General features: G+C 35.2%; 1 protein-coding gene across 1 annotated transcript in view; it reads right to left on the reverse strand.

Annotated features, from left to right (window-relative positions):
- LRPPRC (leucine rich pentatricopeptide repeat containing) overlaps window positions 1-18019 on the reverse strand; it is an 87839-nt gene that overhangs the window by 50841 nt on the left and 18979 nt on the right. The window contains exons 12-14 of the mRNA XM_087823526.1: window positions 15669-15787; window positions 13705-13798; window positions 10892-10958 (exon numbers count right to left, since the gene is read on the reverse strand). Of these exons, the coding sequence (XP_087679652.1) occupies window positions 10892-10958; window positions 13705-13798; window positions 15669-15787 (280 nt within the window). The remainder of the gene's footprint in view (window positions 1-10891; window positions 10959-13704; window positions 13799-15668; window positions 15788-18019) is intronic.

Consider the following 18019-nt stretch of genomic DNA (forward strand, 5'->3'; position numbering starts at 1 on the left):
GCAATTATTATATGTAATGCATACAGATCAAAGCCTTAAAACAAATAAGTAAATAAATTTTTCCAAACACCAGTTGAATTTTCAGAAGTTAATTCAGAAAGGCTGACTCTCACTGACTTTGAATCCTCAAAATAAAGGTATGAGCAAAAATCATTAGGAAACATCCCTAAATCTTAGGGAGTTTGATGGAGCAAAATATTTGCATGGTCTCAAAGTGTTTGCCCACAGATTACTTATTACTTATAATGGTAAAGACAGTAACTATATAATGGAGAAATCCAACATCTTCACCTGGTGATCAAAATTTAACATCACTAATGAGATGCCATAAACACTGTGTGTTTTTAGATTTAATTCCCCAAGAAAAACACCACTCCTGTGGCATACTAGGCAGGATGCATAACCTGAAGCAAATCATGGGGAACCATGATGAGGAACATTCCATAAAATAACTGGCCTATATTCTGTAAAACTGTTAATGTCATAAAAGACAAAGGCTAAAGAACTGTTTCAGGTTAGAGAAAATTAAAGAGAAAAAACAAAATTCATACAGGAGAGGGGAAGGAAATAACAAAAAAAGAAAATAATTGATAAAACTGAAGCATAAATTTTATTAGACAAAAATATTCAATCAATTTTAAATTTCCTAAATTTGCTAACTGTGCTGTAGTTAGTTACATAAGAGAATAACCTTGTTCTGTGGAATTATATATTGGCATATTTAAGGGTAAAGGGTGATATGTGCAACCTAAGCCCAAACAGTTACGAGAAAATAAATTTTATATATCTTTGTATAAATACAGATTGACAGGCAAAGGGAATGAATAATAATGTGGCAAAATGTTGTAAGTTAGTAAACGAAGTATATGCAAGAGTTCGCTATACTGTTCTTATAACGTTATGTAAATTGAAATGATTTCAAAGAAAGCAAAAAAAAAAAATCTTCCCTAAATTTTGCCTGTTTAAATGAAAATCCATTTACAAAACAGGATAACCAATGAACACTAATCTTATTCCACTTCTAAGCTTTGTAAACTTAATATGTATAAGCTCTGCATATTTAATTCAAATACACAAGCTACTTTAAGACTATGTGTTTATATATTTATCATAATTATATATATTTACAATTTAAAATGCCCACAAAATTTATAGGCCTTTTTAAACCTGAGGTTGGGCAGTTTTGGGTGGACTAAATTTTAGTCCAGTGAGTTAACAGGGCACTTACTTTTACTTTAAAAACATATTCAGAATGAACACACAACAACTTGGATGGATTTTAGGGGCATTAATGCTGAGTGAAAAAAGCAAAATCTTAAAACATACTTTATTAGTCCATGTACATAACCACTGCAAAATAACAAAATTATAGAAAATGAGAACAAATTAGTGGTTTGCTACTGTTTGGGGAGGGGGGAGTGAGTGGTATGACCACAGTGGGGTAGTGCCAGGGGGATATTTGTGATAATGAAAGTTTCCTATCTTCACTGTGGTGATGGTTACAGGAATCTACATGTGATAAAATATGAGAACTATATACACACATTGTACCAATATAAAATTCCTGGTTTTGATAACTATAGTTACATAAGGTGTAACCATTGGGGAAAAGTGAGTGGAGAGAACATAGGCTCTTTGTGTCCTATCTTTGCAACTTTCTGTAGTTCTTTAATTTCTTCAAAATAAAAAATAAAAATACGTTCCATGCCCCTCTAGGATCCTCTTTCTTATGATGAAATCACCCCTCCCACTGAAGCACATTAAGATAAAGTTTTTGGGGAAAAAAAAAAGGAATCTTATCTATAGGTAGAAAAAAATGTTTATGAAACCCTGTGTTTAGTACACTGCTTGATTTGAGAAATCAGTTAACAGAAGAAATGCTATACTGATTTAAAAATCATAACCCTAGCCTATAGCAGGAAAGAATCTCTCAATTACTATGAGTTTTCATCTCACCCACCCACTAATTACAAAGCAGCCTCCTCTGACTACCTGGCATTTCCACATCCAAAAAAAAAAAAAAAAAGATTTTCTTTTTTCCAAATAGTAAGTTGGAAGAAGAGTGAGAACTCAAGATATGAAGATAAAAAAATCTATACTGATAAAAAAAAGTAGGCATCTTTTTCGGTTAGGTTAGGAACAGCTTTAATTCCAAGAACTCTTAAGCTGTAGATCACATTTAAGAAATGGCAGGGAGAGAGAGTAGAAATAACAGTTTTTGAGGATGTGAGAGGCCAATGCCCAAAAGAGTACAATAATTAAGTGGCAAGAACTGCAGTCTGTCACCTTTTCTGTATCATGTATCACTTTCGGAATTTGATGAATTCTTCTCAATTACTGTTAATTTTGTCAGGTGTGATGCTACAGTGGTTATTTTTATTTAAAATAAATTCTGAGATGTATATTAAAGTACTTATAGATAGAATGACAAGAGGTCTATAATTTAAACAGTCCAGGAAAAAAGGAGGGTGGGTTGGAAAAGGAATAGATGAAACAAGATTGTAAAATTTTAACTGCTGAAGCTAGGTGATGGGGACTTGGGAGTTTTACTTTTGTGAGTGTTCGAAAGCTCTAGAAAATAAAACAAATACACACCAACTATGGTCTAAATTTAGAATTTCTATTCCAATTCAAGCTGGGCTTCCTTTTTAAGAAAAGCTATTTTAATCATCTCTTTGATCAAAATATTAACTTAATGTACAATAAAAAATATTGCTAAGATATTAAACTGCCCTCAGACCTGGCATGAAGTACCTAGGGAAGGCATGGAGATAAATTTCAAAATTGTACATATATCTAAAACAATTGAAAATGACTAAAAACACTACCTTGAATGTGCAGCTTCATGATAAATGGAACTAAAAATAACGCACACAGAATCTTTTAATACTAAGCTTTTTTAAAAAAAGTTCATCACTTCCTCACCACATGTTTACTCTTAATCCACTGCAATCTGGTTTCTGGACACAAACCTACATTTCAAGCACTCTTGCTAAAGTTACCACTAATCTCAACTCAAAACTCACCCAATACTTTTTGGTCCCCTTTGGTTCGTTCTGAGATTTGTGTTGCTGTTGATATTATCTGCCAGTCTCCCAGTGATGCTACTCAATATCTTTCAGATTTTCTCTTTCCCTAGCTGCTCCTTAAAAGTAATCCTCTGTACTAGGTTCCAAGTACATTATTTTTTTCATTTTTAAGACAATTCTGCATGTAGGTATTTAAATTCCTTGTTCCGCAGAAAACAGACTCAAAGACTATCTTCACCCGTCTGGGAGTGGCTCAGCGGTTGAGCATTGACCTAGAATCCAGGTGATCGAGGTTCGATTCCCAGTCAGGGCACATGCCCGGGTTTCGAGCTCTATCCCCAGTCGGGGGTGTGCAGGAGGGGGCTGATCAGTGACTCTCTCATCATTGATGTTTCAACTCTCTATCTTCATCTTAAATCCCACAGGCTCCTCAAAAGAGCCTACAAATTGTTGTTCATCTCTTCATGTTGTCCTGTTCCCCAATCTCTTACCTGTACACACACACACACACACACAGAGACTATCTTCATCTTAAATCCCACAGGCTCCTCAAAAGAGCCTACAAATTGTTGTTCATCTCTTCATGTTGTCCTGTTCCCCAATCTCTTACCTGTACACACACACACACACACACACACACACACACACACACACAGAGGCTATCTTCATCTTAAATCCCACAGGCTCCTCAAAAGAGCCTACAAATTGTTGTTCATCTCTTCATGTTGTCCTGTTCCCCAATCTCTTACCTGTACACACACACACACACACACACACACACACACACAGACTATCTTCATCTTAAATCCCACAGGCTCCTCAAAAGATCCTACAAATTGTTGTTCATCTCTTCATGTTGTCCTGTTCCCCAATCTCTTACCTGTACCCTTTTTTCCACCCTTCAAATTCCACTGTCAGTTATCTTAATTACGTAAACTTTCAATGGCTCAAAGCCATGACTCAAGGTCCAAACCTAATAACTTATAATAAGATCATTCATGAAGAGCCCCAAACTACCATTTTGGCTTTATTTCTTGCCATTATTTCATGGTTTCCTGGGCTACCATTTATGAATCTACCTTCAGGTCCCCAGATGATTGTTTTCTCAGCCTTAATGACCTTGCCTGGGATGTCCTTCTTTCTCTGTAGACAAGTTCTTACTCATCCTTCAACAGTCAGCTCAGGGCCTTCTCTGCACATCCTGCCCAGAACCATCTCTCCACTGTCTGGCAGAAAGAGAGAGTATCTTCTCTATACATTCATGCTTATCAAGACGAGTATGCAGTTGCTTTCTTACTCTCTGGTCTCCAACTATGAACAACTAGGGGGCAAGGAGTTTCCTACTCATCCGTCAATTACTTATCTCACAGTCCCAATCCATGGTACAAGCTAAAGAACTAATATTTTCTGAGCACTCACAAAATTCATGAAGTACTTCCTCTCCCCCTGCAAAAATGTCACTAAGGAACCTCACTGGCCGACTTAAAAAAACACGCCTTAATATCTGGCATTTAACTTGGTGACTTCAATAGGACTAGCAACAGAAACTTGATTTTTTTTTCAATACATGAAAAGCAGCACCACTTCAACAGCATAGACTCCCACTTGTCAAGTTCAGACTGTTGCCAGTGGGTCAGAAATCCCTCCTTAGATCACAGAACTCTTTTTCTATAGACTACAAAGCCTTAAATGCCTCCATGGAAATTCTGAAGCATTTCTCTTTTTGAAATGTTATACTCCCGGCCAAGATGGGAACTAGGTTCAGTAACATATTGTTTCTTAGAAGTGACTTAATATTTCTAGTGGTACTTTTCAGTAATATATATATAGTACACTGCTGTATTTCTCATTTGAATTTTGTTCAGCTAGTATTACTGTTCGGAGGAAATAAAAGTCTTATTCATGCTAAACATCTTCTTGCCCTGGATCTGACATAAGAATTTACTAACTTTATCAGTTAGATCTAAATACCCTTTAAAATATAATCTCGCCCAGCTGGGCGTGGCTCAGTGGTTGAGCGACGACCTAGGATCCAGGCGATCAGGGTTCAATTCCCGGTCAGGGCACATGCCCGGGTTGCAGGCTCGATCAATGACTCTCTCATCATTGATGTTTCTATCTCTCTCTCTCCCTCTCTCTCTCTGAAATCAATAAAGATATATTTAAAAATACATATATATAAAATCTCAAAAATAGTCTTTTTTTAAAAAAAAGTTAAAAGTAAAAATTTCCTAATAATCTTGAATAAAATTACCTTACCTAAAAAGTATTGAGTTTAAATAGCTTTCTACAGGTGACTTTGCCTACATATGTTAGAAAATTTAATCTATAAACTGGAAAACTTTAGGAAGGTACTGCACTTGACTGGTAATCAATGATCATTTCTTGAGCTTATCAACTTACAGAAATACTAACTTGCCTCTTAAGTACTACTTTCAAAAGATACGAAGAGCCCAGTCGGCATGGCTCAGCGGCTGAGCATCGACCTAGGATCCAGGAGATCACTGTTTGACTCCCAGTCAGGGCACATGCCTGGGCTGTGGGCTCCATCCCTGGTAGGGGTCGTGCAGGAGGCAGCCAATCAATGACTCTCTCACCATTAACGCTTCTATCTCTCTCCCTCCCTTCTTCTCTCTGAATTCAATAAAGATATATTTAAAAAAAAAAGATATAAAGAAAACTGTTGGTTTTCCAAAAATATTGTAGAACAGTATAAAAAATTAATCTTTCCCGAAACAGTTACAGAACACATGCTAGGAACTACTGCCTCACAGACTCTGAACCTACTACCAGGAGGCAGATTATGCTAAAGGTAGCTAAGTATTGCAAAAATTGCATTCTAACTTTGATATGCATACCCAAGTTTCCCTTAGAATTCGCTCAAGTGACTATGACATCTCATTTAATATTGTGTAATTTCTAACATTTCTGACAACAAGGAATAATTATTTTTGGTAAGGAGTAACTAAGTCAATTTCTTATCTGTTAATCCTTATAGGAGTTGCAGGTAGTTAATTTGGATTCTATTGGGAATACCATTAAATACTCAGTTTTCTCCTACCCACTCAGCCAATTCTAAAGGTACAACAAGACCCTGAGAAGCATGCAATAGGTGACTGTCTCAACAGGTGTACTGAATGTGCTGTGCTGACAAAGGGATCTTAAAATTTGATTCAGCATCAAATGAAATAGAAGGGTACATTAATTCCAAGATAATGGATTGTAATGACACTGATTATGTCTTGAATTTTTGGTAGTTTTGGGGGTGGGAAGGAAAGAAAGAAATCACCTCTAGTCACAAATGCTTCAAATTATGTACATATTTTTATGAATAATGCCAAGTTATCACAACCTGAAGCTTTTCTGTATCTACAATAAGAAAAATTCATCAACATAATCTAGTTTTAGAACCTAAAAATTTAAAATACTTTCTTGGGCCCTGGCTAGGTAGTTCAGTTGGTTAGAGTGTCATCCCGATGGGCCAAGGTTGCAGGTTCAATCCCCGGTCAAGGCACATACAGGAATCAACCAATGAATGCATGAATGGGTGAAACAACAAATTAATGTTTCTTTCTCTCTCTCCTTCTTCTTATCCCTTCCTCTCTCTCTCTTCCCTTCCCTTCGGCCCTTTCTCTCTCTCTAAAATCAATAAAATAAATAAATAAATAAACCCTGGCCGGTGTGGCTTACTTGGTTGGAGCATTGTCCAGTATATTGAAAGGTGACAGGTTTGATTCCCAGTCAGGGCACATACCCAGGTTGAAGGTTCAATCCGTAGACAAGCGCGTGTGGGAGGCAACTGATCAATGTTTCTCTCTCACATCCATGTTTCTTTCTCCCTCCCTCCCTCCCTCCCTCCCTCCCTCCCTCCCTCCCTCCCTCCCCCTTCCTCTCTCTCTAAAATCAATAAAAATTTTAAGAAAAAAAAAATACTTTCCTGGAAAGGACTAGTTAAAATTTATTTTTACAGGGCAGAGTGCCAGAGGAGAGAGCTTAACAAAGAGAGTTCTGGAGAGCTTCAGAAAGTTGTCCTCAGTCTTAGCCAACTGCTAAAAAGCATCTGTGAGTGAGAAAAACAATCTGAAGCCAAGGAATTACCTGAGATCTTTTCAGAGGCTCTGAAAGAGACATTTCCTAGAACTTACACAGGAATTGGAACAGTATACATTCCCAATAACCTCCAAATACAGGAGGGCTAGCAGTTAGGGTACTCAGAAGGATACCCACTAATTTAATGGGAATAATCCTGTACTAAAGCCTGCTCCAGTCCTGCCTAACACAGCAAAAAAACCAAACATTAAGAAAAAATGTTCCGCCTGGCCGGGCGTGGCTCAGCGGTTGAGCGTCAACCTGGGATCCAGGCGATCAGGGTTCGATTCCCGGTCAGGGCACATGCCCAGGTTGTGGGCTCGATCAATGACTCTCTCATCATTGATGTTTCTATCTCTCTCTCCCTCTCCTTTCCTTTCTCTGAAATCAATAAAGAAAAAAAGGAAAAAAAGAAAAAATGTTCCAAGAAACTTAACTCGAGACTGTCTCAGAACAAAGCTCAAAAATATTTAAAGAAATACAAAAAAAATTCAGATCCACAGCATAAAATCCATGTCTGGGACCCAAACAGAAATTACAAAGAAGCAGAAATATGAGACACATAATGAGAAAAAAAATGAATCAATAAACATACCCAAAAATGACAAAATGATGGAATGAGTAGACAAGGACAACAAAATATTTATCATTCATATCTCCATATAGTTGAGAAGGAAGAAAAAAGCATGAGCATTGTTAAGGATACATGGAAGATATTAAAAAAACCCAACTGAATTTCTGGAAATAAAAAATATAATGTCTGAAATTAAAATACATTCTAAATGTATCTCTACCTCAGCCAAGCCTCCACACTGCACAAGCTAGTCTACTTTATTCAGAATAAAGGACAACTTTCTTTATGTTATTTAAAATTATTTCATAATCTGCCTGGCCGGGCATGGCTCAGCAGTTGAGCGTCAGCCTAGGATCCAGGCAATCGGGGTTCAATTACTGGTCAGAGCACATGCCCGGGTTGCGGGCTGCAGCCAATCAATGACTCTCATCATTGATGTTTCTAAATCTGTCTCTCCCCATCTCCTTTCCTCTCTCTGAAATCAATAAAGATATATTTAAAAAATAAAATAAAATAATTTCATAATCTGATCCCAACCAAAATCTCCAATCTCAACAATAAATACTTGCTGAATTAAAGAGAATGCCTAAAAAACAGAGGCCTAAAAACAATGCCTAAAATAAGGCCTCAATAATCAATTCAATAGCGTGATCATATGCCAGGTATTAATCTACACACTGAAGACAGTGCAGTAAACCAAACAAACATGACTCCAGTTACCTAATTTCCCAGCCCTCAATAAATTAGAACAGCAAAATATTTAAGTGTGTGTAAGTTACTTAAGATAAACATATTACAAACTGTCAAGAGTGACAGCAAAGTAGAAACAGTAGAAACAGAAAAAAACACAGCAACCAGACACATTTACTAATGGGGCAGGCAGCTCTGCATGCTTTAATCAATTAAGCCACTAAAAGCTTAATGACTGACTTGGGTATATATCAGAATATGCAATTTTGTTTTTTCCACCATACTGGATCAACTTTATAGCCCATGTACTTCGTTTAAGAAGTCTAGGTTTTATGAAATATAACTGACATTCAAAGTGACTAAAGAATAGAAAGTTAGTGAAATTAAAGAAGGAAATACCCACCACCTGGAAATTCATACAAAAAACTTTTTCCATTCTTTTTTCAAGAGTAACTATAGGAAAATGTTACTATATTTCACTTCATAATGTATTACAGGTTCTTTTTAAAAAAAAATCTGGCTCTACTAGCATGTGTGTCCACTTGATCATGTATTATGTATTTTTTAAACTTTATTTCCTACCTCTCAGATTCCATGTCTAGAATCTGCCTCTTACTGCCTACAAGGGAGATTCCAGAGATATCTACAGAAAACTCTAGTCCTCCAACCAATTAACAGACTAAAAATTACTGGGTTAATATGAAAAGTCATTAAAATGCAAAAAGAATGACAAAATTAGAAACTCATCCTTTTGCAACCCCACTGTTAACAATTGATTCAACAAGGATTACCAATGTCTGCTAAAACCACTGAGTAAAAGGTGCTAGGAAACAGGATAGACACACTGTCTCAAAGTACCACCTCACAGACTTCTTACTAATTACAAAGGGGTAAGGTTCCTTTGTAGGGGAGACATACAGGGACCTCCACCATAACCAAATGATCAAACTTAGTTGATGGCACCAATATTTTACACCTGGCATTATATTTCTTGATACAATGAGAAATACTTATCACCTATGAAGGATTCTTGCTAAAAATGTTAGAGTCTGATCATGAGAAAAAAATTCAGACAGAAATGTGGGAGGGACATTCTACAATAAAGTAGCCTGAACTCTTAAAAAAAAAGTCAGTGTCATAAAAGACAAAAATGTTAAGGGAACTGTTCTCAATTAAGAGACTATAGAGACAGAAATCAAGTGTACTGCATGATCTTAATTGAATGCTCAATCAAAACGTAAAACAGCTGGGTTTCAGCACCAAAAAAAAAGTAAAACAGCTCTAAAGCAAATTTTTAGAACTGGGACAGAACAGATTAAGATTATTTCAGGGTAACTAGTAGATTGGAAGATTTGGAAGAATATCTGTATTTCTTCATACAGTAGGTGATATAGTATTATTAATTTTTTTAGAAGTGATACTGGTATTGTGATTATACAGATGACCTTATTCTTAAGAGATTAAAGCTGAAGGATCAGGTATCATCAGTATCATGATGTCTGCAACTTCAAGTGGTTCAGCAAAAAAGAAGAAAAAATGTACATATGTAACAAGTTTTGGCAAAAGTAGGTTTACGGTTGTGAGTATGCAAAACAGAGTTTATTCTTGTAAATATATTGTATTATTTTCCATACAAACAACTGTAAACCCATTTTTGCCTCACATATATCTATATCTAAAGAGTATATAAGAAAGTGCTTGGCTGGCATGGCCCAGTGGTTGAGTGTTGACCTATGAGCCAAGAGGCCACGGTGTGATTCCCAGTCAGGGAACAGGCCCAGGTTGCTGGTTCGATCCCTGGTAGGGGGTGTGCAGGAGGCAGTTGATTGATGGTTCTCTCTCATCACTGATGCTTCTCTCTCTCTCTCTCCCTTCCTCTCTCTGAAATCAATAAAAACATATTTACTAAAGGAAAAAAAGTATATAAGTAAATATTGAGAAAGAGTATATAAGAAAGCAAGCAAATATTGAGAAAGAGCATATAAGAAAGTATTTAAGAGTATATAAGAAAGCAAGTAAATCTTGGAAACTATCGACAAATGGTGAATCTATATAAAGAGGATGCAGATGTTTCCTTTACTATTCTTTCAGTTTTTCTTTATGTTTAAATGTTTTCAAAATAACAAAAGTGGGAGGAAAAGGTTATTAACATTCCCTGAGCACAGAGAAATGTAGTAGTATACAGAATAAGTGACCTTGTAATTAAATATTCAAAGTATAAATCAAACATACATATAAATTCATCTGTAACTCCAACTTGGCATTTCCAAACAGTGCTTTCTTCTTTAAAACAAGACCTTTACCAAATCTGTGTGTATTTCTTGGAAATGATGATATAAAAGGCTGCATGAACTCAATTCAACTACTTAGTAGAAAGAATAAAACAGATTAAGATTATTTCAGGTAACTAGTAGATTAGAAGATGTCTTTCCTCATACAGTAGGTCAAAAAGACAGTAGAAATCAGACCATATTCAGGTAAAGAAAATTATATAAGGTGATCATCTTACCTCCTAAAGCCTAGAATTAGGCTGCCTCTTAAAGAAGTAAATGAGAAAGGCAATGTATTTGATTCCACTGCAAAAGAAAATGGTCATCATTAAATCTCAGACCAAAAACAAAAACTTAAATTATGATTTTACTTATACCAATACCTTTTAATTTTGGAAATTTTATTTTTTAAATGGCAATGTTTTCAGATAAATTAATTAGATAATACAGTAATATATCTGCAATATAAACTATCCATTTAAAACACTTTTACTTAATTTTCATGAATACATACAACCAATGAATTTATAGATATTCTTTCATATAAATGACAATAACTAATCTACCAGCATACTCAGAGTCAGTCTGGTACACATACCAAGGCTGTATATTAATGGACAGTGTGGCACTACGAAGGGAGAGACTGTAACTACCCTATGGTACCTCTGTCCTTTAAAGACAGAAATGAGGGGGGAAATTCTTTTCTGGGAGTGGGGTTAGGTTATGTTAAATCATTCACACTTTCTCATTCTATTTTCCACTATGACCAATGTGCATTCATGCAAGAGTGACTACCTGAAGTCATAATAAAATAGGTCTTTACCTCGGTTATGTAATTGATTTATATTGATCTTTCACTTTTCTGAGCATTTGTTTGCTCTACTACTAATTTTGTCATTTAACAGTTTACATCCTTGCATGTTTCAGTGCTGACAACGTAAGCCTGATTGGCCTTAGTACTAGAAGCACGCCTTAACTAGCATGAGACGGAATCATAGTAGCATCTCCTGAATATATTTTCCCTGTCACTGTATTAAAATGGTGCCATGCTATAAACAATTGATTTAATCTTTTCAGTATACATATAATTTGGCTACTGAATGATCCAAGATGGATTGAATTATAGATGAACTCATAGTGGAAGCAAATTCTAAAGACAAAAAATACAGTTTAGGTGATTAAGATACCTGGTTAACTTAAAAACAAACAAACAAAAAAAACCTCATGGGAAAAGTCACAGTAAATTGTAACATTTGCTCACCTTTCTTAAATGTGAGTAAAAATTTAACCCCCATACATAAGGAGAATTCTTTTAGATCACTTGTTATATCTCTTGAACAAGGAGCATAAGTTTCTCAGGGTTTTTATAGATCATTTAAAAATCTAAAAATCATTTCAAAAATGACCTGTTATTTAGTCATTCAAGGAATTAGTGTAAATGTCTTTCAGCAATCTTTAATTTGCTCAGCCAAAATAATTTTCCATGCCTGCAAACACAAGTGGGAAAATGTTTCCTACTACTCCACAAACTCCATCTAGATAAGCCATTTATTTACTCTTCTCTGGTACCTGCCCTTCCTTGTGATATGGTAACCAAAAGAGCAGACCTAGAAGCTGCCTATAGTGAATACCAGCAATTATAGAACTAACTGCTTTCCAAAGTCCTGAAAATCAAAAGGGGAGTGAACTGAAACTCTAGTCTTAAAGTTCCTGCAAATTTTTTTCGAATTTAATAAACAATCTCTTGAAAATTTATTTTTATACTATTCAAATTAGTATTTTATAGAATATTGTCATTTTTATTCATTAAAAAAGGCAACCAGAAACATCTGAGCAAGTTGAAAGCTGCTGACAAAAAATATCTAGTTTCCTTAGCAACAAACAAATCTGAAAAATCAAGAGGCTGACAATGAAGTGGAATGGGTGGTGTGATAACGAGTAATGGCAGCTCTCATGTATGCACGTTTTGTGTCCAGATTCCTGTTAATGCTTCTGTTTTCATCTTGTCGGAATGGAAAATCTATATATTATAGAGTGGAAGGCAAAATCAATACACTCAGATAGCAGCCAGCATTAATACACAACCTTCAACTCAACTATACCTCTAATGGTCATCATTTTCCATACTGAATAGTCTGTTTCTTTACAATATTCTGAACTACTTTAAATAACATACACAGGTAAAATATACAAACAACCTTGTTTTAACAAAGCTTCCGCCTATAAAATTGAATATACATTAATCAGAGCTTAACTTTTAACATTTTAGGGGTTAGAAATTAGTTTGTGTTTTGTTTTTAAATGATAACTTTTCCACAAGATCTGAAAATCTCCCAAGTAACATCATAAATATGTTAAAAAATGAAGGTTTTAAGAAATTTTAAGAAATTCCTATTTATTAAAATAGTACCGTGAAAAGAACGAGGTTAAACTTAGAAAATCTTGATTCTAGCTAAACCATTAACTTTGGGCAAGTCATTTAATTTCTCTATGCCTTTCTTCATCTATCAAGAGGTAATTTTATTAACATGTGGTGAACACTGTAAAGCACCTTTGCATTTAAATGTAGTTAGTAAAAATTTGCTGTGTTTTTGTTAATGAGGACTGGCTTTATGTAACTTATGGTTAAAACAGAGGTTAGTTTAGAAAACACTTTCAGACACAGTATCTCATTATGATTTTCACAACTCCCACAAGGTAGGTAGGTAGATAGGTAATACTATCCCCATTTCGTGAAACTGAAGCAAAGAAAAGAGACTTATTCCAGGTGCCATAAATAAAACCCAAGTCTTCTGGGTCCCCAGTCTTATCTACCACCATGTTATCTCCAAGGTCCTTTTAACTTTAAAATTACATGCAAATTATCCACAAGATCAAATCATAAACTGTCTTATCAGTATGACTTAAACAAAACATAAAAACGTCCTTGTTTTCAAGGAAATTACCTTGAAGTACACTGAGGTGGGCACTGAGGGCAGGAACTACCCTCTATACTCTCATTAGTGACTGAAATCAACACCTGTCAAGTTTACTGTTAATGTTGCATACTTACAATATGATAAAACATAGTCTAAGTTCCCATTTACTGCTTCACTTTTCAATTCAGCTTGAGAAAATGTATTACTTTCAAGTGGACATCCATTTTCCTAAGGATAAAGCACATGTCAATATTATGTCTCAGCTAAAAACATATATATATTTTTTTAATATATCTTTATTGATTTCAGAGAGAGGAAAGGAGAGGGAGAGAGAGATAGAAACATCAATGATGAGAGAGTCATTGATCAGCTGCCTCCTGCACGCCCCTGACTGGGGATCGAGCCCGCAACCGGGGCATGTGCCCTGACCGGGAATCGAACCCCAATTGCCTGGATCCTAGGTCGACGCTCAACCGCTGAGCCACGCCCAGCCGGGTGCTAAATACATTTTGATATGCTATTACAATTTCCTGTTTTCCCATTTCTTTTTATCATCATATTCTGATAATCCTTCATTTTCTAGAACAATACGTAAACTGAATAACTGAACTTCAGCAAGAGTTACAACATTCCAAACTAAATGCTTATCTTCAAATTCAGATAATTCGTTACCCTTAGAGTGCCTTCACTAGAACAATCCTCTAATTTAAAAGAAAATAAAAATTGAATTCACTAATCTAAACTGACATTTGGAGCATACCATGAGGTAAAAATCAAATTTAATTTATCTCCAAATGATTTATCACTTTCCCCAACATCATCCTTTGTTTAATAATTTAGGTACATGAGCCAAAAATTAGCTCAAATATACTTACTGAGTCACTATATCATAGCACAATATCAAAAACCACCCAAACATAAGCAATAAATAAAAATAAATGATGGGCCTGGCTGGTGTTGCTCAGTGGTTCAGTGGCCACCCATGAACCTGGAGGTCACCGTTCTATTACTAGTCAGGGCACATGCCCGGGTTGTGAGCTCAATCCCCAGTAGGGGGCATGCAGGAGGTAGCTGATCAATGACTCTCTCATCATTGATGTTTCTCTCTCCCTCTCCCTCTGAAATCAACAAAAACATATTTTAAATAAATAAATAACTTATGGCATATCCATACAATAAAACAACATGCAAGCATAAACAATAATTGGTGGAGTTACAAACACGAATGGAAAGGTGCCAAGTGAAAAAAAGATTTAGAGAAATAATATGTGGGAAATTACCTTTTTAATGTATTTTTTTAACAATAAAATATGTACAGCACAGGCTCAAAATACCCTGCTAATACTCAGAAAAGAGAGGTAAAGACAATCAAGACATAAACCCCCGTTTCAGAGGGTTGTAATTATATAATTATTTCAAAGAAAGAAAAGAATGCTCTAATATTAGAAAAGTCAAGGCATTATGTGAATAACCACCCAGGGAACAGATATTTTGAACAAAATATTCCTTATTAAAGTATTTGGTGCTCTGCCATGTTGTTCCTAATTATAGATAGCACTTTGTTTTGAACATGGAGAAAATGGAAAGTGCAACCCTTGCTGATCCAAGTCAATTTCTTCATATGCTCTCTTATTAAGGCTTTCCCTATTCTCATGGGGACAGGGCGTAGTATTGGGTAGGAAAATGCTTTGGAGTCAAACAAAAAATTATTTTAAAAAAAACAGAACAGTAAGTATACTGAGAGTATTATGAAAAGTCATATAGAAGTGAAACGCAATATTCAAAAAATGAAAATTATAGCTGCATGTAGAGTGGGATTAAGGAGAAAATATTGTTTTATTTAAATATTTTCTGATATTGGCATATTGTCTTTCAACACACAAAAATGCTGCTTTACTTTCTTTAAGTTATTTTAAGTTTAACCACTATAGATGTTATGCTAACCAGTATTTTTACAAAACTTTAGAAAACTGTATACAAACATGACCATTTTTAGTGCTAAGCTTAATGACTTTTTCTTTTCTTTTTGGTTACACAAAACATGTGGAAGGAAAGATATTTTCTTCAGTTATGAAATTAGAACCATATTTGTAGTCACCTGCAAAATAGCACGAACTGACTTTATGCTATCAAAGGATGGAAACACATAATTTATGTATGTCTCCTGATCAGGATTTACTCCCATTTCATGCATTCCTTTCAGGACTTCAATTATACCTGTAAGATAAAATTTAAAAGCACAGAGATGAAGAATTTGTAATAAATTAACAAAAAAAATCAGAAAGTTTAGTTAATTTACTTTCTGAATCATAATGAAGAGTGCTCAGCATTTTGTCTGTCTAAAAAAGAGAGCAGGCCCGCTGGGCGTGGCTCGGCGGCTAAGCGCTGACCTAGGATCCAGGTGATCGGGGTTCGATTCCCAGTCAGGGCACATGCCTGGGTTGCAGGCTTGATCCCCAGTCAGGGACGTGCAGGAGGCGGCCGATCAGTGACTCTCTCATCATTGATGTTTCTATCTCTCTCTCTCCCTCTCCTTTCCTCTCTCTGAAATCAATAAAGATGCATTTAAAAATAAAAATAAAAAAAATAAAAAAGAGAGGAGAAAAGCAAAAGAACTGGAAAATAAGACAAGTGAAATTCTGTAATATAGAAATGATAATAGAGCTCCCTACTTACCTCACAGGGCAGTCATAAAAATTAAAGGAAAAAAATGTGTGAAACCCTAAAAATATTAAATAAATGTTAATAGTTACAATAATGATTTAATTTTTACCTATCTTAAAATACTCTTAACAATTTTTAAGATTCCCTTAGATAATATGTAGAATAAATGTAGCATAAGGTAACTATATATTTGATCTTCTAATGTTTGAAAATGGCCAAGAAACTGATTAATTCTTATTCTTGTACAAAACACTTCACCCAATCATCCATGCCTCAAATACTTTTTATTCTCTTAATTCTTCATTTTTCCAGTAATGTTTATCCAGGGGAGGAGTACATTCTGCTTAGATGACCTGCGTTAGTTACTAGCATTTAAAACTTGTACGTATTTTTCTAACTGAAACTAAAGCAGGTTTAAGATCTGGGTTCATACCTTCCCTCAGATAAGTTCAGTCACTCCCTCAGCATTCTCAGGGAGCATACCAAAAATATTCACTTCAATAATTTAGCTAAGCACTGGCTGGTGTGGCTCAGTTGGTTGGAGCACTGTCCGATATGCGAAAACGTAGGGTTCGATTCTGGGTGAGGGCACATACTAAGGTTGCAGGTATGATCCCCAGTTGGGGCACATTCAACTGATCAATGTTTCACTCTCATATCAATGTTTCTCTCTCTCTAAAATCAATAAAAGCATGTCCTCAGATGAGGATTTGAAAAAGTAATAATATAGTCAGATGGGAAGAGAGAAACATCAATAAGGAGAAAAAAAGTGGTTGATTGACATACCTACATACATCCTCCTAAAGAATACAATTCATATTTCTTCTTTAAAGAAGATGAAATAATCATATAAGATGGATCCCAAATCTCTTGTGAACTCAGATAATCTAAACTAAGACTAAATAAACAATCTAATAAAAATATCTCATATATAGACATAAGAAAGTTTATGAATCAAGAGGAAAGGCTCCATTCAAAAAGTTTTATAAGAATTAAAATAGTTCAAACTTTTGGGAAAGGTAATGGTTTATCTGACCAACTTTTACCAACTATGACCATTTATATGATTTTAGACTCTAACCAGAGCACTCACTTTATTAGGAGCCAATCTCTTACTTTGAAAAGTACTCTCTATTCAAACACTTCACTCAAGTGGCATTTAGGGTTTTGTATCGGCCCTTCCTTATCTTTTACCCTTCCTATATTCTTATTTTTATATTTTCTAAATATACCAAGAGATGTAGATCCTTAGTCATTCTGGCTTATTTCCTTTCATTCAGGCCAACTTGCTAAAATTGTAAGTGGTGACTTATCTATTTGTTCCACAAAGAAATATACTAGTAAGATAAGCCATAAGGAAGTCATTATAAGAGTCTTTCTTAGTGGTTGGTTATGGTTAAATTCACAGCCAGAAATATTCTAGAATTCAATAAAAATGTGATCATCCTATTGTTGAAAAGTCTCGGTGCACATTGATCTAACCCCTAAACACCTTTCTTTGATATCCTGAAGGGCTTGATTTATCCACACAAACGCTCCTCTACATCTTCCACCACTACAGCCGAAATTTTCTCCTGTTATTTCTACCAGTCCACAGGCAACTTTCCCCAGACAAAGAACAAGTTCACTGCACTAATAAAAATGTTACTTGCTTACCTGACACTAAAGAAACTATAGAATGAATGTAGCCATTTCCCTGTTACATGAAGGAAGATTGTAGAATATATTACTTTACTATATTTCTGGACCTCCTGCAAAGGAGAAACTAGTTTTTAAAACGGTAAA

The sequence above is a fragment of the Miniopterus natalensis genome, chromosome 13 (assembly GCF_054644295.1).
Source record: "Miniopterus natalensis isolate mMinNat1 chromosome 13, mMinNat1.hap1, whole genome shotgun sequence".
Taxonomy (NCBI): domain Eukaryota; kingdom Metazoa; phylum Chordata; class Mammalia; order Chiroptera; family Miniopteridae; genus Miniopterus; species Miniopterus natalensis.